We start from the raw sequence: 24,118 nt of genomic DNA, 5'->3' as shown, positions 1-24,118 counted from the left end.
TTATAAGAGTAACAAGGTTTTTTTTTTTTTTTTTTCTCATGCACAACACAATAAGAATATAAGCTTGGCATCTAGAGGAAATTTTTTTTTTTTTGTTTTTACTTTTGAGTACATAATAAAATTACTTAAATGCACATGGAATAAAAAAACCTTCAATCAAAGGTTTTTTTGTTTTTGTATTTTCATGTTCTTTTTTTTGTTATTTACTGTTTTATTGAGGGCATTATGATCTTTTAACATAAATGGAATAGTATTAAAATTTTAAAAAATTGCAAGCATGTGGGAGGCAACTGGCATTTCGGACGACGCATGTGGTGCTTCTCAGTGGTCAAAACTAGCATTTTGCCGTGTTGTTGGAAATGCTGCCGCGTTCTTTTTCTTTAGATGCAGCGTGTGTCGACGAAGGTTGGATGATTTATTGTTTGTGAGCCTTTTTTTCTTCTTCTAACTCCTCCCCCTCAAATTACAGGTCAATCCTCTTTATTTTTTATTTTTTAGCTTCAGTCTCCTTTCCCTTTTCTTTTGATTTATAATTTTGGTCTTTTTTTGTAAAAGTTTTATTTCTTTTCAATTTAATCATTCAATTTAATTTTTTAATATATTATTATTTTTAATTTAGCACTTATTTTTTTATTTCTATTTTTTTTACTTGCCATTTTATAAAAGTTTTATTGGTTTTCAACTTCACCATTCAATCCAAGTTTATGGTATATTGTTTTTTTTTTTTCAGTTTGATCCTTATTCTTTTGATTTTTTTTCTTTTTATTTGAGTTATTTTTCTTTTCAAGTGAACATTCCAGTAAAAAAAAAAATAAAAATTCCCTACTAATTTATTTTTATTTTGGTTTTCACTCTCATTCTTTTAAATACTATTTTTTTTATCTTAGATCATTTTGTTTAATTTTTTTATTCAATTTCATTCGTTAGCATTTGATTTGCTAAAGGATTGTGTTTCATTATTATTTCCATGTATGATGCTTATAATCTAATAAATCAAGTCCCAAGTTTAAAAATTTAATGCAGGTCAACATATTTTTTTCCTTTTCAATTTCATATTTAGATATATATTTTTGTTTTTAAGAAAAAAATATTTTTGTGGTTTTCTTTAATTTCTTTATGTTAGGTTATCCTAGGTTTCATAACATAGACCATAAATTTTATGGGTTAACCCAGGTTGATTCGCGGTTTATTACCCAAGTTATATTTTTATCATATTATCTTGAGTTGACTTCATGTTTATTTTTTTTGTCAAGTTTTAACTTAATTTTGTACTTCAAGAGATTTTATTCCAAGTTATTGTGATTTTCTTTTAAAAAATATTATCAATTTATATTTTTTTGCATATTCTTTTAAAACAAATAATCATTAAATTCTTTCATGTATTTTAAAATAAAAATTAATAAATTATATTAAAAAAATACATTTTTTTTTTCATTTAACTCTAGTCAAATCATATAAAAATACGATGTAGATGGATGAGATGATACTCAGTAACGGATGGGTTGGATGAAAATGTTCACCCTTACAAATTTTACATCTACGTCCAGCACTACAACATCATTTAGTCCATGTTATCATGTCATGATGTATGTATGAATGTACATGCGTAAATTAACATGGCCAAAATTGACATGACGTGGTTCTATAAGGTTAGAGGAAAATATCATTGCCACGTACGCAAGACAATCTCAGACCATCTAAAAGATCTCCTCTTCTTCTCTACCGAAACTACAACCTCTTAAAAAAAAAAAGGAACTGTCAAGGAAATTAGAGTGATAAAAAAAATCTCAAAAAATCAAACTAGGCAGCTTAAGTTCAGATACCTGAAATACGGTTTCCAGACACAACTACCAGGTACGTTGGTGTCCGTGTTTTGTTTTATCATGTTATAAATTTCATTTTCTGTTCTGTTCAGTAAAATATTAATGATTTTTCTTTTGTGGGTTCATGGATTTTAAGTCCAGTTGTTTGTAGTTTCATGTTTTCTGCTTTTTTTCTTTGCGTGTTTAATTCATTTAAAGATTTTCCCCCTTTATTTAATAGTTTGAAAATGTGGCTGTATCATAGCCCCTTTGATTTTTAAGGCAGATTCCCTTTTCAAAAATTTATAAATTTTTTTGGAGCGTTATTCTGTTTTTGTTTTGAATTTTCTTTGAATATCTGGTTATCAATTCTAAGCCAGCAAGCCATTTTTAACCATGTTCTTGCAGAGCAGTAGATTCAAGTATTTGTTTGGATTGCAAGACACTGTGTAGAAGCATATTGGGTGAGAGGCGGAAATACAGAAACTAACAAACTAAGTTAAATTTTTTTGATCGAGAAATTCTGGGGGATTCAGGGATTAATCCGAGGGGATGTTAAATGACGATATATTGATCTTGATTGGTAGTGGCTGGAAGAAAAAAATTGTTGTTGGTTTTTGGTAATTGAAAGGACAGACAACTTTGTAATGGCCAGTTCTTCTTCTGAGAGATGGATTGATGGTCTTCAATTCTCTTCATTGTTCTGGCCTCCACCTCAAGATGTGGGGCAAAGAAAGGTCAGTTGAAGCATTTTCTCATATTTTTCTTTTCCTTTGTCTTTTTAACAATTCTTGAAGCATTTTATTTCATTTCTGTGGCAGTTAATGGATTCTGATGAGTGCTGCTGCATGCTTATTATATTCAATTTTAATTATTTATCATTTTCTCTCTATTCTAGTTCTCTGTATTTATATATATTTGTATCAGCATATTGTCTCTTAAGGTTTATTGGGTGCCAAAATTCAGATTATACTTGCCGTAAAGAATCTTTAAATTTCTTCCTGGTAGAAGGAAGATATAAACATGGGACACAGTTTCAAGACTGACTTTGTTAATTAGAGGACACCTTTTTTTCGGTGGATCAATCAGCACCACCTTTATCGGTCAATAGTATGTTATAAGAGGACTGGCTTTGCTGCAAAATCTTTATTAAATGGGATTTTTTTTAATATTTCAATTAGCCAGCTATCACTATGCATAAATAATTGATTTTTAGCCAGTAGAAGTGTGATTTTGTATTCGAAAGGGTATAACCTTTTATCAATCCAGCTTGCCTATCATTTCTAATCCTTGATCAAATTCCTTGCCGACTCAGACTTTCAAACATCGCTGTGACCGGTTTTATGTTTTCATAACTAGGTATGCCATGGAGAGCAATAATATTGCTGTTAGTTTTAGGATATGAGAAACTTGGAAGTTGAATCAAGAAAACATAAATGAAATGGTTATAAAAACTGTATTCATTTCTAACTATAAACCTCATGCTTTTCCATCATTTCTGGCAATTGTCAACTACATTGTGATGAGATAATGAAATACTCTTTTCTTCAAGGCTCTTTCTCTTTACCATGGTTTACTGTTTAATTAGGTCTTAGAAGATGTGAAAATTTTGATGTGGTATCCGGAAATTTCATCTACTGTTGCCTCAGATTGAGGAAATACTGAATCTATTTATGAGGAAAGGTATTGTCAACTAAAATGGTGCTAACTGCTCAGAGAAGTTAGGATTTAGACAGTATTCCTCTGATTTTGGATATTTTTAGCATAAGTGGGCATTTCCTTCTTAGGCAAGTAAAATTTTTGGGAAAAACAACCATGCAGACATGTTCACGCTTCATGAATTTTTCTTGTAAAAAAATTCCATAGTAGCTTGAAATCTAACTTTCAAATCCTTGCTCTCTGTTTGCTATGAAAGAAAGTAGGGATGATGGGTGGATGGGAAAGGGGTGGATGAAACGTCCCAGGGAAGTATAGGAAGGACCCGCTTATCTTAGCTGACATGTAATTTGCAATCTGCACAATTTTGGAGGGCTAATTTCCATCTTTTCTCCTCTACACCCATGCATTTTACCCTTTTTGTCCTCCCCTCTATCCATCCTTTAGACTTTATTGGAGTTTGTTTTTCAGGACATCAATCAGAAATTACAGAATCAGCACTTGTTGACAGTCATTAAAACATCACCATGTTATGCACGGATAAACTTTTGAGTTTGAAGTGAGAACTTCTATTGTCAATTTATTCCCAGCCATCACTTTTTCTCTAATGGTTATAGCATTGAATTTGTCGTTTGACTTGGAAAAGTCCCACATCTGCATCTTATCTTTGTTTTCAAAATTACTCTATCGTACATCTGCACTTATTTTCCTTCTGATTGTGACATTTCTTTCTATTGAAGTTCAATTCCTACAAGAATTGATCCCCAAGTTTCTGCATGTTTTCCCTCATCTGCAGGCACAAATTACTGCCTATGTTGACTACTTTGGGCAGTGCACATCAGAACACTTTCCAGATGATATTTCTGAGGTATACTCTCTTCGAGTCAGTCTTTCTTGTTCATATGGTATGAATACTTAATTCTATTGAGACTTTTTACTTTTCATGAAGTTCATAACATATATTGGTTGTGGATATGGATATGGTTTTGACAGTTGATTCGCAATCGTTATCCATCAAAGGACAAACGACTTTTTGATGATGTTTTGGGTAATGATTCCTCACATATTCTAATCTATAAAAGAATTAATTGCGCTTGTCAAGTATCATATCAATGATTGGTGGCTGAAGTAGTTCTGATTTAAATATTTACGTCAATTTCCAGCTACATTTGTCCTTCATCATCCAGAGCATGGACATGCTGTTGTTCTTCCGATTATTTCATGTATTATAGATGGTACACTAGTTTATGATAGGAGCAGCCCTCCATTTGCCTCTTTCATTTCCTTAGTCTGCCCTGGTAGTGAGGTATGTAATGTAAACCATTAACTTACACAAGTTTTACCTTTGTCTTTAATTTTTCTAATTTGTTTACAGCATGCAATTGCTGTATGGGTTGAAAAAGAAGCTTCTTATTTATGACACATCTTTTGATACTTATACAGAATGAATATTCTGAACAATGGGCTCTGGCGTGCGGAGAGATTTTGCGGATATTAACTCATTACAATCGCCCAATATACAAGAGGGAACAACAGAATAATGAAACAGACAGAAGCAGTAGTGACAGCCAGGCTACAAGTAGTGAATCAGCAGAAGGGAAATCCTCCAGCATGCCTTTGGTACAACAAGAGAGGAAACCTTTCAGGCCTCTGTCTCCCTGGATCACCGATATATTGCTTGCTGCACCTCTGGGTATTAGAAGTGACTACTTTCGTTGGTGAGTGCCATATTTTATATTGTACTGATTTTTTTTTTGGTTAGAAAGTAATCAACATAACAAGGAAAGTAACACAGTATGATTTCTTTACATTTAATTCTAAAATAGGATTAAAGAGCATATTTTAAATTTCAGTGTGATAATCTTGACAGTCCTTTCTCACCTGCTCAATTTATTGCAACTCGTTGTCTTGATCTTGAAAGTTAGGGGTTATTTGGCATTGAAATTAATCTGTGTACTTCTGCACATTCCCTCTTCTTTATTTTTTGTTCCAACAAGAAGTCTTGAGATTGAAACTAAACATAAAAATATCCTTGATCAGAAGGGACATGACATGATGATGAAAATCAGAAAAAAGTTAATAAAATCAAAGGAGAACTCCACCATGAAATTAGATAATAATTTACTTCTTTCCTAGCAAAACAGGGACAGAAACCTTTTTATGGCTCGTGCTGAAACTAAAATATTGAATTTCTTGAACTGTATTCTACTTCTACCGGCTTGTAAATTATAGATAACTGAAACTGCCAAGCTCCTTGCATAGATGATTGGATAAAATTTTCTCTCTCAAAACATAATATATAAGAAATAGGTTGGTTTGGAATTAGATCTTTTCAGCGTCCCATGTAGGAAGTGTACTAGAATGATCTTGGACTTGTATGGACGGCTGAAGTTTCAAAAGTGTGAAGCACCTTTTGTGGGACAAAATTGTGAGGCCACATGGCAAAAGCAGACAATTTCATCACACATGGTACCAAAGCTAATATGGAGGTACTATAATATGGTGGACCCCGCATGTGTGGATCCAATGATGATGACATCAGAAATCGGTGGTTAGGGAAATCTGTCACAATTTCCTTATCAAATTTATGCTAGAGTGATCTTGGGCTTATTTCAACAGTTGAAGTTTCAAACCTGTAAAGCGCCTTTTTTTTTTTTTTTGGGGGGGGGGTTGTTATGGCACATCACCTGTTGCACTGACACTGTTGGTCTCACTAAATTATTATTCTTCTTTTTCAAAGTTTAAGCGCAGGGAATTCAATTTGGTAGAAATTTGCTACCAACTTGTCATGGAATACAATGAATTATATGTATTTTCTCTTAACTTCTCGATGTTGCATTGGCAACTGTTGGTTCTGCTAGATTCTCTGTTTTCAAAATTTAAGCTAGAAGTTCATTCTGGGAATTTTTAGTGAACTTGTCATGGAATATAATGAACCATATTTAATTCTCGTCAACTTCTTGTTATGGGGATTCCCTTGACCTCAAATGTTATCATGCATTTTCAGGTGCAGTGGTGTTATGGGTAAATATGCTGCGGGAGAGCTCAAACCACCAACAACCAGTTAGTTAATCTTTACTTTAGAAACATAGCATGTGAATTTTTGCTCTTCTAGCATCTGATTAACTTTTATATATTATGGCTTCAAGTTTGATTTTAGAATATTTTTTGGATGTCTCTTGCATAACAAGGTTAAATTTCAAAGTTAAGGAGATTTGCAAATATTATAGACGAGGTGTGGTTTCCTTGGTAGGGAGTTTACTAGAAAAGTTTGTAGTATTGTACAGGCAGTTAGGCTACTGAATGGCCAAACATCACATTTAAGGAATAACTGGACTCCAAAAGTGAGCGTCTGAATTTGGATAAAGAGAATGGTGAAGATCATATATTCTTTCATTTGATGTTGAGCTGTATTAAGTTACATGTAAAATGCACGAAGATCTTTTCTCTTTTGCAATTACAAGGATTAACACAAGATAGTGGAAGACATCATTGGTGTCTAAAGAGAAATAACATGAGACAATTCTGAATCTTTATTTCTTAGATAGCGCTCAAGACACACATGATGATATTTCCATCTCTGGAACATATTTTGTAAAGTGAAATTACATGTGGTTTTCCTGTTTTGCATTCCACTGGCGTGTTCGTTCTTTTGCACCAAAATGATAAATATTTTTCTTTCATAGCACGGTCCTTTTTATTTTTTGTTATTTCTCAGCATTGTCTCTAAGTCTGTTGGCATTGATAGTATTTTCAACACTGCATTTAGATACCATTTCAAACAGTCAGTAAAACAATCAGCAAAGCTTAAAAAGTTTCACTGAAGGCAAAGAAAAGCACTGTCTTTGCACTGTTTCCATTGCCAAAATTACTTTGAAACTGAAGGCCTAGCTTAAAACAATCTCTTTGCAGTTAATCCTTGATTGTAGCAGTGGAGACACGCTGTTCATTTTGGTTGTAAGTATGGATGTATAATATGGCCGGGAGCAATTATTGTCTTTGCTAGAGAATAATTTAAATTTTATTGCATAATCTGCAAGAATAACATGGTAGCAGTCTACACCCTGAGACAAATATCATTATCAACTGAATTTCTTTTGTATTTTGTTAGCTTCTTCACGTGGGTCTGGAAAACATCCTCAGCTCATCCCATCAACTCCAAGGTGGGCTGTAGCAAATGGTGCTGGGGTTATTTTAAGTGTGTGTGATGAGGAAGTTGCTCGTTATGAGACTGCTACATTAACTGCAGTTGCTGTTCCTGCACTCTTACTCCCTCCTCCAACAACAGCTTTGGATGAGCATCTAGTTGCTGGCCTACCTGCTCTTGAGCCATATGCACGTTTATTTCACCGGTAACTACATGCTTATATAATTTTTTTTTGAATCTGCATGTGCATTTGATTAACTTCTTGAATATGGTCTTTTTATCATCCAAGGATTCATGTACATGCATGTTTTTTAATTGTGGGGGCTCAGTTCTTTGTGTGCCTCTTCCTGCCCTCGTGTATTTTTATTGAACATTTATCTTTATCAATGTTTGAGTGTTAGCGTTCTGAAAAACTCTGTTAATAAAGGTGGAGACTAGCATACAAGAGACCTTAAAGATCTTAAAGATGGCGGGACACCAAGTCCCCTGTCTACGAGAGTGACAATCTCAATTTTACTAGGTTGAAGCATTCTACTTAGTAGTGGTTGTTAAATGTGTTATATTCTGAATTAGGTATTACGCCATTGCAACTCCGAGTGCCACTCAACGACTTCTTCTTGGACTTCTTGAAGCACCACCATCATGGGCTCCAGATGCACTTGATGCTGCTGTACAACTTGTGGAACTTCTTCGAGCTGCTGAAGATTATGCATCTGGAATAAGGGTAACTATATGCTTTTGATCAATGACATTTAGTTGTGCTGTGAGAAGCATATCTCTTAACTTCTATTCTTGTTCTGGAGTATGTTTGCCTTTATTACAGAAATTCACCTTGGCAACCAGCTATGCTTTGTATTGATTTCTTATTATGTGGTTAATAGTCTTTTTGCTAATTCACATGTGTTCTTGTCAAGAGATCAAGAGAAAGCCAATTTTCTCATTGGAGAGACTATACATGTGGAATATTTTAGGTTTTTTTTTATTATGATTATAAAAGAAGAATGTATTATTACGAGAGAGAGGAGAAATTACAGCAAGGTTAATAAATCATCCTCCCATAGAATGTAAAAGAGAAAAACTAAAATTAAAAAATTAACTTCTCTGTCTTTTGTAATTAGCCTGTGCAAAGCCATGAAAGATAGCTGTTCCCCCTTTCAGGAGTCTTCTGATGTAACTCATCAATGAAAAAAAAATTATGAACAATTTTTACTTCAACAGTTGCTTTTTTTCATCCTTCTCTATTTCTCTGCTTGTAATTGAATCACTTATTTCCATCAAAAGGAAGCTTTCTCCAACCCAAAAGAACGGGATTTTACTCAGAATATCATATTTTGACTTGATTAGCTTCTTTGGCCCACCTTTAACTATCTAGTTTCTTTTACCTTTTTCCATTTCATTCTCCTTAATTTCTGTGTTCATTTATGCAGCTTCCTAGGAACTGGATGCATCTGCATTTCTTGCGTGCAATAGGGACTGCAATGTCCATGAGAGCAGGTATAGCAGCTGACGCAGCTGCAGCTTTACTTTTCCGCATTCTCTCACAGCCTGCATTGCTTTTTCCTCCAATAAGGCAAGTTGAAGGAGTGGAAGTTCAACATGAACCTTTGGGTGGTTACATTTCATGCTACAGGAAGCAGGTAATATAAATGTTATTTGTTGACACCTCAGTTTGACTTCTTGTGATTCAAGCTATGAGAAGCACTTCAATGTCTACTTTGTTGCATTTTGAACATGGTAACAGATAGAAGTGCCTGCAGCTGAAGCGACTATTGAAGCAACTGCCCAGGGAATTGCATCCATGCTTTGTGCCCATGGACCTGAGGTTGAATGGAGAATTTGTACCATTTGGGAAGCTGCTTATGGTCTGATTCCTTTAAGTTCCTCAGCAGTTGATCTTCCTGAAATCATAGTTGCAACACCATTGCAACCTCCATTATTGTCATGGAATCTGTATATACCTCTCCTTAAGGTCCTGGAATATCTTCCTCGTGGAAGTCCATCTGAAGCATGCCTCATGAAGATATTTGTTGCCACTGTGGAAGCAATTCTTCAGAGAACATTTCCACCTGAGTCTTCTAGAGAACAGACCAGAAAAACAAGATATTTTTCTAGCCTAGGGCCTGCCTCCAAAAACCTTGCTGTGGCAGAGCTTCGTACTATGGTCCACTCGCTCTTTCTAGAATCATGTGCCTCTGTAGAGCTTGCATCGCGACTACTATTTGTTGTGTTAACTGTGTGTGTCAGTCACGAAGCTCATTCCCGTGGGAGCAAGAGACCAAGAGGAGAAGAAAATGATCTGCCTGAGGATGGCACAGAGGACTCACAATCAACATCTGAAATGCGAAGAAACATGAAATCTAGAAGGATGAAGAAACAAGGTCCAGTTGCAGCATTTGATTCTTATGTTCTGGCTGCTGTATGTGCTCTGGCTTGTGAGCTTCAAATATTCCCTTTTGTTTCCAGGGGGAGTAACCATTCAACTTCTAAACATGCAGAGACTGTAGCCAAGCCTGCAAAACTGAATGGAGCTGTTAGTGAGTTCCAAACTAGTCTCAACTCTGCAATCCATCATACTCACAGAATTTTAGCTATTTTGGAGGCACTTTTTTCTCTAAAACCATCTACTATTGGCACATCTTGGAGTTATAGTTCAAATGAGATAGTAGCTGCAGCTATGGTTGCTGCCCATGTTTCTGAACTATTTAGACGTTCAAAGGCTTGCACGCACGCACTCTCTGTTTTGATGCGATGCAAGTGGGATAATGAAATTTACACCAGGGCGTCCTCTCTATATAACCTCATTGATGTTCACAGTAAGGCTGTTGCATCCATAGTTAACAAAGCTGAGCCATTAGGAGCACATTTGCACGCACCAGTGTGGAAAGATTCTCTTGTGTGTTTTGATGGTAACAAGCAAAATAGAAGTGCAAGCACTGGCTGCTTTAATTCAGGGCAATCATCTGCCCTGCAGTCCACAGAATTAGTTCATTCAGAAACTGAACTTAAATGTGAGAGAGAATCACATTCAGAAGAAGGCTCTGGAAGCACTTCGGGAAAAGGAATTGCTGGATTGCCATTGGATGCTTCAGATTTGGCCAATTTCTTAACAATGCACAGGCATATTGGATTCAATTGCAGTGCACAAGTTCTATTGAGATCAGTGCTTCCAGAGAAGCAAGAGTTATGTTTCTCCGTTGTTTCTCTATTGTGGCAAAAGTTAATAGCATCACCCGAAACTCAACCTAGTGCAGAAAGCACTTCTGCTCAACAAGGATGGAGACAGGTCATACTCCATGTTCTAATCACTTTCCCTTCAAATTGGAAATAAAAATTAGAAGCTTTAATGCATTTTGTATAAAAGGTTTCATGCTACACACACACACACACACACAATGGACATTTAAAAGTTTTTAACATGTGTGACTTGGAAGCATGAGGCGCTTCCCAATTGCGTGGAAATGGATTTGATAGATCCATCAGGCTATATTTTATCTAGATTCTCATTATTTTCTTTGGGAGAGCTTCCTCTAACTTGTCAGTATGTATTCAGGTTGTTGACGCACTATGCAATGTTGTATCAGCATCGCCAACAATAGCAGCCACAGCAGTTGTTCTTCAGGTCTAAATTTTGTCTTACTTGTAATTATGCTGTAAAATGCAATTGTTTACCCTTTACTGTTTGGCCTCATCTTCAGAATAGGGAAATACAATAAAAATTCAGAACTACCTATTTTGATAGTACAAAACTTACTCACCTGGAAAATGGGAAGGTGCAAAAAATGGTTTCTAAAATAGTTTCTGCAATTATTTTGATCCCAAATTTGGAAGTATTGCCTGTTGGTTGTTTAAGGTAGCATCCTGTTTTATTTTCCTTTAAGATTCAATTGCTTTGTTTGTTTAGTCATTTTCTGTGTGTTGTTGTCAGGCGGAGAGGGAATTGCAGCCTTGGATCGCCAAAGATGATGATTCAGGTCAGAAGATGTGGAGAATCAACCAGCGGATTGTCAAGTTGATTGTTGAGCTGATGAGAAATCATGATACCCCAGAATCGTTGGTAATTTTGGCTAGCGCATCAGATCTACTTCTCCGCGCCACAGATGGGATGCTTGTTGATGGAGAAGCTTGCACTTTACCACAGCTTGAGGTAACATACCAAAGAAGATTTCACTTCACTTTGGAATATGTGACCTGCTCTTTGTAAGTTAGACATCAGAATTATATTGACCGAAGGCTCACGACATTCCAAGTTTAGTCAGGAGTCCTTTGTCAAAAAAAAAAAAAAAAAAGTACTTGTTATTCAGTGTGGTTAATCTTTCAATCTTCCATTTGGCAGCTACTAGAAGCAACAGCCAGAGCAGTTCAGCCAGTGCTGCAGTGGGGAGAGTCTGGATTTGCAGTTGCAGATGGCCTTTCAAACCTCTTAAAGGTGAATATATCCTCTTAACACATCCAATTTCATTTAGTATGAAGGCTGCACATACACACGAGCATGTTTGTATATGAAGTGGGTAATCCCAGTTTGGGAGTACATATGACGCTTGCTCATTGGAATTTTTGGGCCAATTCATGCAGTGTCGTCTGCCAGCGACTATACGATGCCTTTCTCATCCAAGTGCTCATGTCCGTGCCCTGAGCACATCTGTTCTTCGTGATATTCAGCATACTGGTTCAATGAAACCCGCTTCTAAACTCACACACAGGAATGGAATCCATGGACCCTCTTATCAATATTTCAGATCAGATGTCATCAACTGGCAAGCTGATATAGAAAAGTGCCTAACATGGGAAGCCCATAGCCGACTTGCAACAGGAATGCCTGTTCATCATCTTGATACTGCCGCCAAGGAGTTAGGCTGTACTATTTCCTTATAACATTGATGAGCTCTTGCCAGCCATTGCAGGTTTTATCATTGCTCTTTCCATGAGTGAGACTTACAGATATAAGTAGAGACCATGTTAAGTTGATTGAAGGATCTGATGGCCAGAGAATTAACTTTCACTTTGTTCTAGGTTTAAAACCTGAGGTATAATAGTGTATAGTGAATCAAATCAACACGGCCATATTAATTTTATCTAGTTCGAATAGATACCTATTTTCACGCCAAAGTTCTACATGGATGGATTAGGTTTCCTTTAACAGATTGGTGTACAGCAGAGGGGACAAGTCAGATTGGTGTACAGCAGAAGGTACAGGTTCTATCTGAATTTCCATGGCATAGGTTGATAAGGCATCGGGTTCTATCCTTGTTTCCAGAAGTTGACTGTCTTTGTATTTCGGTCCACTGTTGATCTTAGTTCTGTCTCTGGTTGCAAGAACAATAACTACTTATCCCTGGTTCTGCTTGGAACTCTGAACCAAGACATGGCCTTCAAAGAATTCGAAAACTAGGACATCAAGACATGGAAATAAATTCTGATACCCGAAGAGTATGAGAAAAATGGGTATGGATATGAAGATAATTTATTTTTTCCTGATATTAAAATTTAATTATCTTCCGTGGAAAACCTAGTGGATTATAAAAATTGCAAGTGACGAGCTTTGAATACGTTCAGAAATGAGATCTTAATTCTTATTGAATGCTAAGGGGGTGGTGCGTTATTTTTTTCTACATGTTAAAAAAAAAGAAAACAACTTTCGTCTAAATTCTGCTTCCACGGGAAGCCATGCCAGCCCAGCCGCCCAGTGCCAGTCACTGGTTAGACAACAGGGATGAATGGGCCTGGTGAAGAGAGTTTTTGTACCTACCTTGATCCGATCCATCATCTGTCTCGAAGACATTTCTTATCTAGTATAAAAAATGAATTATAATAATTGTACTCGCGTTATTAAGTATTAACTTGTATTTAAATCTTCAAATAAGCTGAAAGTAAAAAATAATAATTAAGAAACCAAGAGTGTTTGTTTTTGCATAGAAAACTATTTTTGAAAATGTTTTATTTTTAAAATTAATTATTTTTAAAAATTTTTTGAATTATTTTGATGCTTTAAATATAAAAAATAAATTTTAAAATACACTATCTAAAAAGGGAGGGAGTTGGCTCCCTGGTTGTGAGACCTCACTGGCCTTGTGGTTTAACCTTTCAATCCAAAACCTAGATTGGGCTGGATTAATGAAAAACTTATTTTACAAAAAAAATTCTAAGAAAAATACACTCACTTTCAAGGACTTGAATTGGATAAGAATTAATTTGCTCTTTCACAACCCAAATTTTAGATTGGATCAACTCCTAGATCAAGTTTGATATAGTTAACTCATATATAAAAATCATAATAATTAAATTTTTCTAATTTTATAAGTTAGCCTGATTTAATTAAAATAATATTATTTTAATATTTAAAATAAAATAATAAAATGATGTATTTTTGCAAAAATATTAAAAAATCGAACCTAACGGGTTGACATGTCAACTCCAAGTTGATTTTTTTATGCCTGGCTTTAGCTAGAGAGTAGGTCGGCGTGGTTCCAAATCAATCTGATAGGTGGACCGGGTTTATTCAAAACTCCGATGAAAAGCTGGCCTTGTATCCTTAAAAGTTAAAACCCTGGGAAAAAAAGAATTGGGTCATCTACCCAAATAGAAAAGTTCTGGTGGGTAAAATCGTCTTTTGAAAAAACAAAACCCAAACACTTTTTAATAAAAACCCTCGTTCGCTGTCTTGACTCTTCCTCTGCTACAATTCCGCCCGTTCCCGCCCCGCCCCTCTCGAAAACACAAAATGGTAAATTAGTGTTTCGATATCTGACTCTCAAATTTCATTTATTATGCTTGATATATAATAGCAATAAACACATGTATTAGATTTGACTTCAGATGTTGGTGTTTTGTAATTGATCGATGATGTCGCATGTGGTTTTTATGTGTGAAACAGTCTTTGGTGGCTAACGAGGATTTTCAGCACATTCTACGTGTGCTGAACACGAATGTAGATGGTAAACAAAAGATAATGTTTGCTTTGACATCAATCAAAGGTATTGGCAGGCGTTTCTCTAACATTGTCTGCAAGAAGGCCGATGTTGATATGAACAAGAGGTCTCACTCTCCCTCTCTTTCTGTATTGTTTTGTTTGATTTTTATTTGGTTCGATTTTTAATCATACGATAGCTATCTGTTTGGGTAAATACTTTGATTTGTTTTTTAAGTATACATTCCCCTTTAAATGGGAATTGCTGTTCTTTCCTGGTTAATATCCGTTATTTTTGGAGTATTTTTACATGTAGCACGCATGTTTCTTTGTGGTTTTATAGACTTGTGGGTTGGTAGTACTCCCTTGTAAAAAGAAAGGTAGAACTCTTTAACATTTACACCCCCAAAAGGAAAATTAAAATGTCTTTCGAATTCATGATGATTATTTTTTGATAAAAAATTGTTTGGGAAGGTATGATTGCTTTGGGGGTCATTAATGACATGCTAGAGGGTAAAGAGCACAATGAAAGCTGGTGAACTTTGGATTTTGAGATTAAATATCTGGGATCATTTGTCATTGATGTTTCAAAGCGAATGAGAATGAATTAATTAATCATGATTTGTTGGGAATTTACAATATCTCTTCAGATTTTGGTTGAGTTTTAATTTTTGAAATTAGTCATGATTGATCAAAGTATCATTTTTTTTTCCCAGAAAGACTAATTTAATTGTCTTCATTATTATTAGGGCTGGTGAACTATCTGCAGCCGAGTTGGATAACCTCATGACTATTGTTGCAAATCCTCGCCAGTTCAAAATCCCAGACTGGTTTTTGAATAGGCAGAAGGATTACAAAGACGGGAAGTATTCTCAGGTCGTGTCAAATGCACTAGACATGAAGTTGAGAGATGATTTGGAGCGTTTGAAGAAGATCAGGTAATTTCTTGTTTTCTGTGGTACATAAACCAATATATCTGTTACAAAGTGCACTCAATGAAAATATGTTAAGCTGTTTAGAGTACTGAAAATATTGTCATTCAAATTACTACAGGCTTCTCTTGCCACGTAGACTGTTTATTAGCTTCTCAACATTTGTATGCTCACAACTCATTTTAAACGTTACTGTCAAATAGCTGTGATGCAACTTGTTGTGTAATTTTCTCTAGGGAAATGCATCTCTGTTAAAGGCTTAGGTAATAAAATTGGTAACATGAATCTGTTAAATAGCCTTGATGATACTATCAGTGAAAGATAATCCTGCCATCTGATATGGACCTTGTTATGCAGGAACCACCGTGGTCTGAGGCACTACTGGGGTCTTCGTGTCAGGGGGCAGCACACAAAGACTACTGGCCGACGTGGAAAGACTGTTGGTGTCTCTAAGAAGCGATGAACATACCTTTGCAGCATTGAACAAATTTTATATATGGTGTGGCAGGATCGGTCCCCTTTTGGTATGATTAATGTTTGCTCTAGACCAGTTTAGAGGTGATTTTGTTAGATTACAAATATTTTTATTATTGTGAACTCCCTTGTCTATTTGAATCAGTTGCCAAAATCTTATTTTCACTATATGAAGAATGGTTTCACTAGACATCCATTTCAGATTTTATGATCTCTGTTTCTTGTCTGCATAAGCTGCTCTTTTACTTTTGATATTTTTTTGAGCGATCTTTTGGATTTTTTCCTCGGTTGGGTGTTCTATGGGATGCAACAAGCTGGTGACATTTTACCCAACGGAAGGGCATTTGCGGCCCTCCAATCTGTAGGTGCTATAAAGATAAGAGATCGACATTTTAGGTCGAGATCCGGAGTTCACCCCCTGCTGGTGTCCATGAGAGAATTTGGTCCGCCTGAATTTAGAAAATAGCCCAACCAGCCAATAGAGATTGAGATCGCGTTGGGTAAAATATCGAAAGCTAGCAAAGAATTTGAAACCATAAAGATGGAAGACGTGCACTGGTACTTTGCAAATATTGAAAGAGAATTTATCAAATTGTTTAGTAAATTATACTACATATAAATACTGTTTAGCTTCAAATCATCAGACGCGTATAACACGAGAATTGCTGGGGTGGGAAATACCAACCCAATTAGATGGTAACACGATTAAATCTCATATAAGTTTGGTTAAACTTCCAAACCAATGGCTAAACTCTAGATCAACTACCAGTTGGATAGGATTTTATAAGTGCAAGTGGGAATAATTTGATAGGAAAAATTATTATAATCTTATTTTAAAAAATAAATATAAATTAAATAGTATTTAATAAAATATATTCGTGATATATTTTTTAAGTTTTTATTTTAATAAAAATTAATTAAAAAAACAAAATAAAATAAAAACAAAGATTAGGCTGATGGGCCTGGATGGCCCGACATGCCGGTCCATAAAATAAAAAAAACCAATTGCATGGTCCTGTAAGGTTAGGCATGTTTCCTCTTTTTTTTTTTTTTTTTTTTTTTTTTTTCTGACCTGACCTGGTAGATGGATGTCATTTATCTCCATCATCTAAATGTTATTAGGTTAGAGGGTTTTACGCATAAAAATCTAATTTTGAACCTATTTTTATTTAATAAACACTAGCATCAACAAACCAGTTTTTTAATTCAAAACATATCTAAATTAATTCAAAAATACAAAACCAAACTGAAATTTATTTTTTATTAACCCTAATCTACTTTTTTTCCCCTGCAATATAAAGATTTTAAAAAAACCTCTCATAAAAGAAAGCCTACTAACTCCAAAAATAATTTTTTTTGTTGTAATGTGGTCAATCAACAACTATATCTCTTTTTATCATTTTCCAACAAGTTTCCCTCTCCTGTCTCAAACTAAGTGAATAAATACTAAAACAAGATAATGTTTTGAATGAAAATAAAAATTCAAAAAGCTACACAAATCTAAAACAAAGACATTAAAGAATATCTCGATTAATTTTAACTTTTCCATGTGAATTTCAAATAAACAACCAATTTTATTATAGGGTTAATTACAAAAAAAAAAAACTCTTAATTTGATTGCGTTTTTACTTTGCATTTATACTTTTCATCATCAAACAAATAATATTAAAAAAGAATAAAATGAGAAAAATTGCCTCAAATATAATACATGAAAGAAACCATGAAAACGACATATCACATACTTAAAACTCTCTCGTCTTGTCTTCTCTCTTGAAACATCACAGTCTCTTTATTTTTTAATAAAAAAAATGAACCCTAAGAACAAAATTTATGTAATCAATTTGTCCAGAAGGTTATGGTTAAGGAAGTGGTTGTTAGTGTGGCCGCATAGTTTTTTGTGTATGTTTTAATGTACAACCACCTTTTTTTTTTTTTTTTTGTGTTCATAGTTTGGTCTTTGTAGTTTTTATTTTTTACAATATTTAGTTCTTATAGTTTTAATTATTTATATTTCAATCATTAAAAAATATTTTTTCTCACGTCTCAATCCATTAAAATCGTAAAAAATTCAATTTAATTCTTAAAATTCTTAAAAAATATATTAATTTGAACCTAAAGTTGTTAATTATATATTTCTGACCTTCCAATTTTAGATATTGATGTTACAATCTTAAAACTTCATTGTCAAAAGTTTAATTTATTCCTTTAAATCTTCACCGAGGTTTGATATAGTCCCTAAAGTTCTTTATTTTTATATTTTTAGTTTATTTAGGATCTGTTTGTTTTTGTATGTTTTTAAAGCGCTTTTTAAAAAAATTTGAAATTTTTTTTTTTTTATTAATTTCAAATTAATATGTTTTTAGTGTTTTCAAATCATTTTAATGTGCTGATATAAAAAATAATTTTAAAAAAATAAAAAAATCATTAACATGTATTTTGACACGAAAATCATTTGTAAAAACAACCACAACCACACTTACCAAATAAGCTTTTAATTTTTATAAGTTTATATCTTAGTCTTAAAATTTATCTTTCTATGTTAGAGACCTTGTATGTTGAGAGATAAGGGAAAAGTCACTAAAAAAAACTTATTTTAATTACCTCAAGTTTTTATTTAAAAAATCATTTTGTTAATAAAAAAATGTTTAGTCAAAATAAAAAAAATGCATAAATAAAAAAATAAGGATTTTGATTAAATACTCAATATTTTTTTCCCACAATGTTAATACTTCAAACCCTTTCAAATATTTATTTTAATTATTGCATAATTAAATAAAAATCTTCTTTTAAAATGATTTTGCTGTCATCTCTTTTTTCTTTATTCCACAATTTACTGCACTTATATTACTGTTATCGTCTACATTCCGATCGGTATATTTAATTTTTATTTTTTTATTTTTTTACAAACTATTAATATTTCAACTCTGAAAAAGAGAAAAGAAAAGTATAAATTGAAAGGATGAGTTGGCTGGCGGTGATGGGCATGTGTAGGGAAGCAAGGGTCTCCGGGTTTACAGAACTTCACGTTCCCCCCCTCTCTCTCACTCCAAATCTTCATCTTTTCAACAGAAACAAGAACAGAATAAAGGAGGAAGAGGAAAAAAAAAGAAAAAAAGAGAAAAAAGAGTGACCGCTAATTCCTTAAAAACGCATACAATTGGACATTCAATCACGTCCTCCTCCATTCTTTACCTCCCAGCTTCCTTGCTTTCCTCTTCGCGGTACGTACAATTTTTCTTGACACCGTAGAATTCACGTTTTCTTGAAAAAAAAATCAAATTACTTCAATGGTGTAATCTTTTAGACTGATCAACTGATTTTTACAGAGAGTGAGATCTGTAGTAGTAATTATTGAATTCTGTTTCGACGTCTAAAATAGTAACGCAATGCAGATCTGGTTTTTTGTTTTAGAATTTTCGTATCTCATCTGTCCTTCATGACTTGATCTCATAATTACTGTTTGATTAAGAAGATTCTTGTAGTTAGATTTTAGTTAAACCATGATTTTTATTACTGAGATTGACATCTGTTGTCCAAAATAAACATATTAAAAAAAAATAAATTGTTAGGCTAAATTTAATTACACCCTAAATAGAGCTTCCTTTAGGAGAAGGAGGAGGAGTAAATAATGGTCGGCAACACATGTGCTAACCAAGATTTTGATTTCCATTTATACTTGATGTTTTCAGAGAAGCGTGTTGCTCATTGTAATGTGGATGGGGTTGCCTTTGGAGGCTCAAGGATAAGTGTTCTGGAACTTTTCAAAATCTAAAGTTTTGAGACAAGTAAATTAGGATGGCTCCATCTAGCAAGGCTGATAAAAAGGGAGCTGCCGATGCGGGTGCCTGGATGTTCAATGTTGTCACTTCTGTTGGGATTATCATTGTCAATAAAGCCTTAATGGCTACTTACGGTTTTAGTTACGGTGAGTTTGCTTCTCATGTTTTCTCTTATTTGCTTATGCATTCACGAGACATGTAGTTTGATATTTCCTTTTTATGGTTTCTTGCAGCCACGACACTAACTGGTATGCATTTTGCTACCACAACCTTGATGACTGGGGTTTTAAGGTGGTTGGGATACATCCAAGCTTCTCATCTACCTTTCCCTGAGCTTTTAAAATTTGTTGTCTTTGCAAATTTCTCTATTGTTGGAATGAATGTTAGTCTAATGTGGAATTCAGTGGGATTTTATCAGGTAAATATTTTTCATACTGTCTTTTGGCCGCCGATTTATTGCAACAATGTCAATCACATGTTCGTTTTAACTGTCAGATTGCAAAGCTGAGTATAATCCCTGTATCCTGCCTGTTGGAAGTGTTGTTAGACAAGATTCGGTACTCACGAGACACAAAGCTGAGTATAGGAGTTGTTCTCTTGGGTGTTGGTGTTTGCACTGTCACTGATGTGAGTGTTAATGCCAAAGGATTCATTGCCGCCTTCATTGCAGTTTGGAGCACTGCTCTGCAACAGTATGTAAGTGTTTATCAACATCTATTTTTTTTAACATGTGTTATCCTATTAAATTTCAATTTAAAGAAGTTTTATCATTGTAAATCTTGGGAATTAACTAATCCAGTTCACTAAAATAGTATATACCATTCAGAAGCTGCTCCTCTTATAACTCTGTTGAATGATTTTCTTGCAGTATGTACATTACCTCCAAAGGAAGTATTCACTAAGTTCTTTCAACCTCTTGGGTCACACTGCTCCATCCCAGGCTGCAACGCTGCTATTATTAGGCCCCTTTTTGGACTTCTGGTTGACAAACAAAAGAATCGACACCTATGATTACAGTACAGTCTCTGTGGTAAGAATTCAGCAAAATTTGACTTCTGTATTTTTTTTTACCATTTTCATAATTTAGCTGTAATCTGGATACACTTGTCATTCTTGCAGATTGTTATGCACGCTGTAAAGTAGCTCATTTTTTTACCAAATGTTTATGCTGTAAAGTAGCTCACATTTTTGTACCACATGTTTGCTTAGGAATCACATGAACATCATATAGGTGCATCTGTATTTCTAGTTATCTACGTGCTTGTTGCTGTAGCTCATCATTCTGATGTCCAGATGTGTTTATACGTTTGTCTATAGTTTCATTTGTTTGCTGTCTAGTTTTTTCCTTGGACACTCCAATTTGAATTTTGCTCACAAGGGAATGATTTGGCTATGTTGGGGTTTACAAACCCCAATTTGGGTAGCCAATTTGAAAGTGTTAATTTAATTTTCCTTGTCAGCAGAAAAAAATATGAGGTTTCAATGCAGTTAATATGCATGCAATCTATACCTAAAGAGCTAGTGGGATGCAATCTTAACAAGAAAAGTTAAACAGTAAGGGAAAAGCAACCCTGGTTTTGCTATGAAAATTTCCTAGAGCCTATGGCGAACTCTTAAAAAGCATAATATTAGTGTGACCTCTCCATTTTCTGTAAGCAAGTCTGATGATGACTTTGAATCTCGCATACAAGTTATACCGCTACTTATTTGTAAGGGTTGCTGTTTGCATAAACTCCTTTTGTGTTTCCTGCTCCATTTTTACGTAGCAGTATTGCTTTGCATAAAATTGCTATACATGTGTGCAGGCCTTTTATTTGCTTATAATAGGCCAAGGGCAATTTTTTACTTTTTTTGAACCCTTGTTCTTGTTTGTGTGTGATGACAAGTTTCTTACCTAAGTTTACAGAATCCCATCTCACATTTTTCTCTGGATCTTGGTTTGTGCAGATATTTATCGTTCTATCATGCATCATAGCAGTAGGGACCAACTTAAGCCAGTTCATCTGCATTGGCAGATTCACCGCCGTGTCCTTTCAAGTACTCGGTCATATGAAGACAGTACTTGTGCTTATTATGGGATTCTTTTTCTTCGGAAAAGATGGTCTTAATCTACATGTGGTTCTGGGCATGACCATAGCTGTAGCTGGAATGATTTGGTATAGCAATGCCTCATCTAAGCCTGGAGGAAAGGAGCGCAGGAGCCTCTCTCTTCCGACAAGCAGACAACAGAAACAAAGTAATTTGCCAGAATCCGATGAACATGATGGTAAAGTCTAAGCGTTTATGTAGTATAAGTTAAGCATACGAGGCAGCTAATTCCAGGAACTCGTTAATCATTTGAGATTAGAAAACCTTTGCCATTCAATTCTAATTATTTTCTTCTTGATTCTATAATTCTTATTTTTCTTTCTTTTTTTTTGTACTCGATCTATCAGGGAAAGGGATGTTTTAGGATAGGATTAGGCTCCCTGCAAAATTTTCTTCTGTCTCACGAATATTATTCATAGTAATTTATTCAAGTCGGACGGGAAATAAATTTTTCTGTGATTACATTATTATCCACGTGATTTCAAAGGAATTGTTTTCTTGACTTAAAGTGTATTTAGAAATATCACACCTGTCCGTTGTTGCAGTGTAAAGTATTTTTTATTTAAAAATATATCATAATAATATATATTTTTTAAAAAAATTATTTTTAATATTAATATATCAAAATATTTAAAAACATTAAAAAAAATTCAAATTTAAAGAGACGCTCAAAAGTTTTTAGGTCGGTGATTCATGGGAGATCAAAACACAAGAAACACTGTAGAATAAAACATTATAATTATACTTTTACCCTTTTTAAAAAATCTAACAAAGTTTATTATTAGGGGTAATCCTATCTTTTTCAAGGGGTTCATAGGTATTTGGTATTATATATATATTTTTAGTATTTTATCTATTTACTGAATATAAAAATAGCCTCATCCGAAGCGAATAGCATGCCATCTACAGTGCGGTGGTTTGGCTTTCTTTTAGCTAGTTCAGCAGTGAGTCTGATAGATGATTTTCACCTAAATTCACGGGTTTTCACTATAATTGATTATTTGATCCCCTCCTAAACAACGTTGACACTTAACAAATCCTGAGGGTTCGAAGGGACGGTTCTCGAACTTTTAGTTAATAGCGTTTCAGTCCTTCAAACTTTAAATTTTTTGTTTTGACCCCTCTAACCATCTTCGTTGAATATCTAACTGATGCTGGGTTTTTTCTTTTTTGGCTATTTTATCTTATGGAAAATTTATTGGCTGCCACAATCGGTGCTCTCCTTTTATTTATCCTTTTCTGGAGAAGTACTCGAAGTAACAAATTTTATCCCAAGCGAACACGCCAAAACTAACCGAGTAGCCACCCAGCTTGATGAGCTCAGGTGCCTTGAAATATAAATTGTAGTTTTTGCAGGGTTTTCTACTTTTAAGTTTTAAAATATTTTATTATATGAAGATCAAGTTCAAATTATTATCATATAATTAATTAAAAATAAATTTTAATAAACTCACACGAGCACAATATTATTCTTTTCCTTTCTGATCCACACTAAAATCATCAAGATATAATGTTTTTTTTTTTTTATTATTAAAAACTTTGTTTCATGGTTATGATAAACTTTTATTTAAGAAAATAATTATTCTAATAAAAAATGTCAGAAAAAAAAGCGCATTAATAAAATGAAAGGGTTTTAATTATTGAGATGCCTTTGTCCTTATTTTAAATCATTCAAAATACACACACACACGCTAAATATAGCCTTTCTCCTTTTCTTTTATATATAATCCAAAGAAGCAACACTAAGCTAAATCATATAACAAGTTGAAATTCAAGACACAAGAACTGGAGCTCAATAATCTTAATAGACAACCAAACCTTACAAAGGAAACAAGACTTAAAACACAAACAAAAACTGAATTTAAAAATAGATAAATAAAACTTGATTTTAGAGAAAAATTTGATACCACCAACTTATGCAAACTTGGAGGACAAAAACCTTAGACTGAATACAACCTAAGAAAGCTAAAACCAAGTTGAAAAACCCGACCCATTGATTATAATAAACCAAGAATCGAACATATAAGGATGAACACCATAAATAAGAAATCTTTGATAATTTTTGAAAGTTCCATAAGAACCAAGAGTAAAAGTAAACTCTTTTACATAAGTTTTATTTTTGAATAATTGATCCATCTTCTTAAATACAAGCTAAAAAATCATTAAACATTCTAAACAAGGCTAAAAAAAAATAACAAAATAGTTCTATATAAAATAGATAAAAGAATCCTAAATCATTTAGAAAAATATTATAAATCCTGAACAATAATTTTTGGGATTTATCACAAAGCCTTCTCAATGTTTGATCACTATAAAATTTTAACTCAATCAGAAAC

General features: G+C 34.0%; 3 protein-coding genes across 3 annotated transcripts; all 3 read left to right on the top strand.

The window, feature by feature from the left end:
* The first annotated feature begins 1,673 nt into the window (after positions 1-1,673).
* On the top strand, positions 1,674-12,704 carry LOC118061797 (protein GIGANTEA). The gene is made up of 15 exons (XM_035075372.2): positions 1,674-1,854; positions 2,211-2,539; positions 4,255-4,326; positions 4,452-4,506; positions 4,622-4,764; positions 4,902-5,176; positions 6,466-6,521; positions 7,570-7,810; positions 8,179-8,329; positions 9,033-9,242; positions 9,347-10,888; positions 11,156-11,224; positions 11,531-11,749; positions 11,939-12,031; positions 12,178-12,704. Exons 2-15 carry the CDS (start codon positions 2,450-2,452, stop codon positions 12,475-12,477), a joined length of 3,516 nt encoding a protein of 1,171 aa, XP_034931263.1. The 5' UTR covers positions 1,674-1,854; positions 2,211-2,449; the 3' UTR covers positions 12,478-12,704.
* A 1,463-nt stretch (positions 12,705-14,167) lies between these two features.
* On the top strand, positions 14,168-16,105 carry LOC118061798 (small ribosomal subunit protein uS13z/uS13y/uS13x). The gene is made up of 4 exons (XM_035075373.2): positions 14,168-14,326; positions 14,477-14,637; positions 15,259-15,447; positions 15,799-16,105. The coding sequence occupies exons 1-4, from the start codon at positions 14,324-14,326 to the stop codon at positions 15,902-15,904; spliced, it is 459 nt and encodes a 152-aa protein (XP_034931264.1). The 5' UTR covers positions 14,168-14,323; the 3' UTR covers positions 15,905-16,105.
* Positions 16,106-18,875: 2,770 nt separating this feature from the next.
* LOC118061799 (UDP-rhamnose/UDP-galactose transporter 5) lies at positions 18,876-22,256 on the top strand. The gene is made up of 6 exons (XM_035075374.2): positions 18,876-19,136; positions 19,605-19,840; positions 19,928-20,112; positions 20,190-20,390; positions 20,563-20,724; positions 21,642-22,256. Exons 2-6 carry the CDS (start codon positions 19,711-19,713, stop codon positions 21,969-21,971), a joined length of 1,008 nt encoding a protein of 335 aa, XP_034931265.1. The 5' UTR covers positions 18,876-19,136; positions 19,605-19,710; the 3' UTR covers positions 21,972-22,256.
* Positions 22,257-24,118: the final 1,862 nt, after the last annotated feature.

This window comes from Populus alba, chromosome 5 (assembly GCF_005239225.2).
Source record: "Populus alba chromosome 5, ASM523922v2, whole genome shotgun sequence".
In the NCBI taxonomy this organism is placed as follows: domain Eukaryota; kingdom Viridiplantae; phylum Streptophyta; class Magnoliopsida; order Malpighiales; family Salicaceae; genus Populus; species Populus alba.
This window is presented reverse-complemented; position numbering and strand designations above follow the sequence as displayed.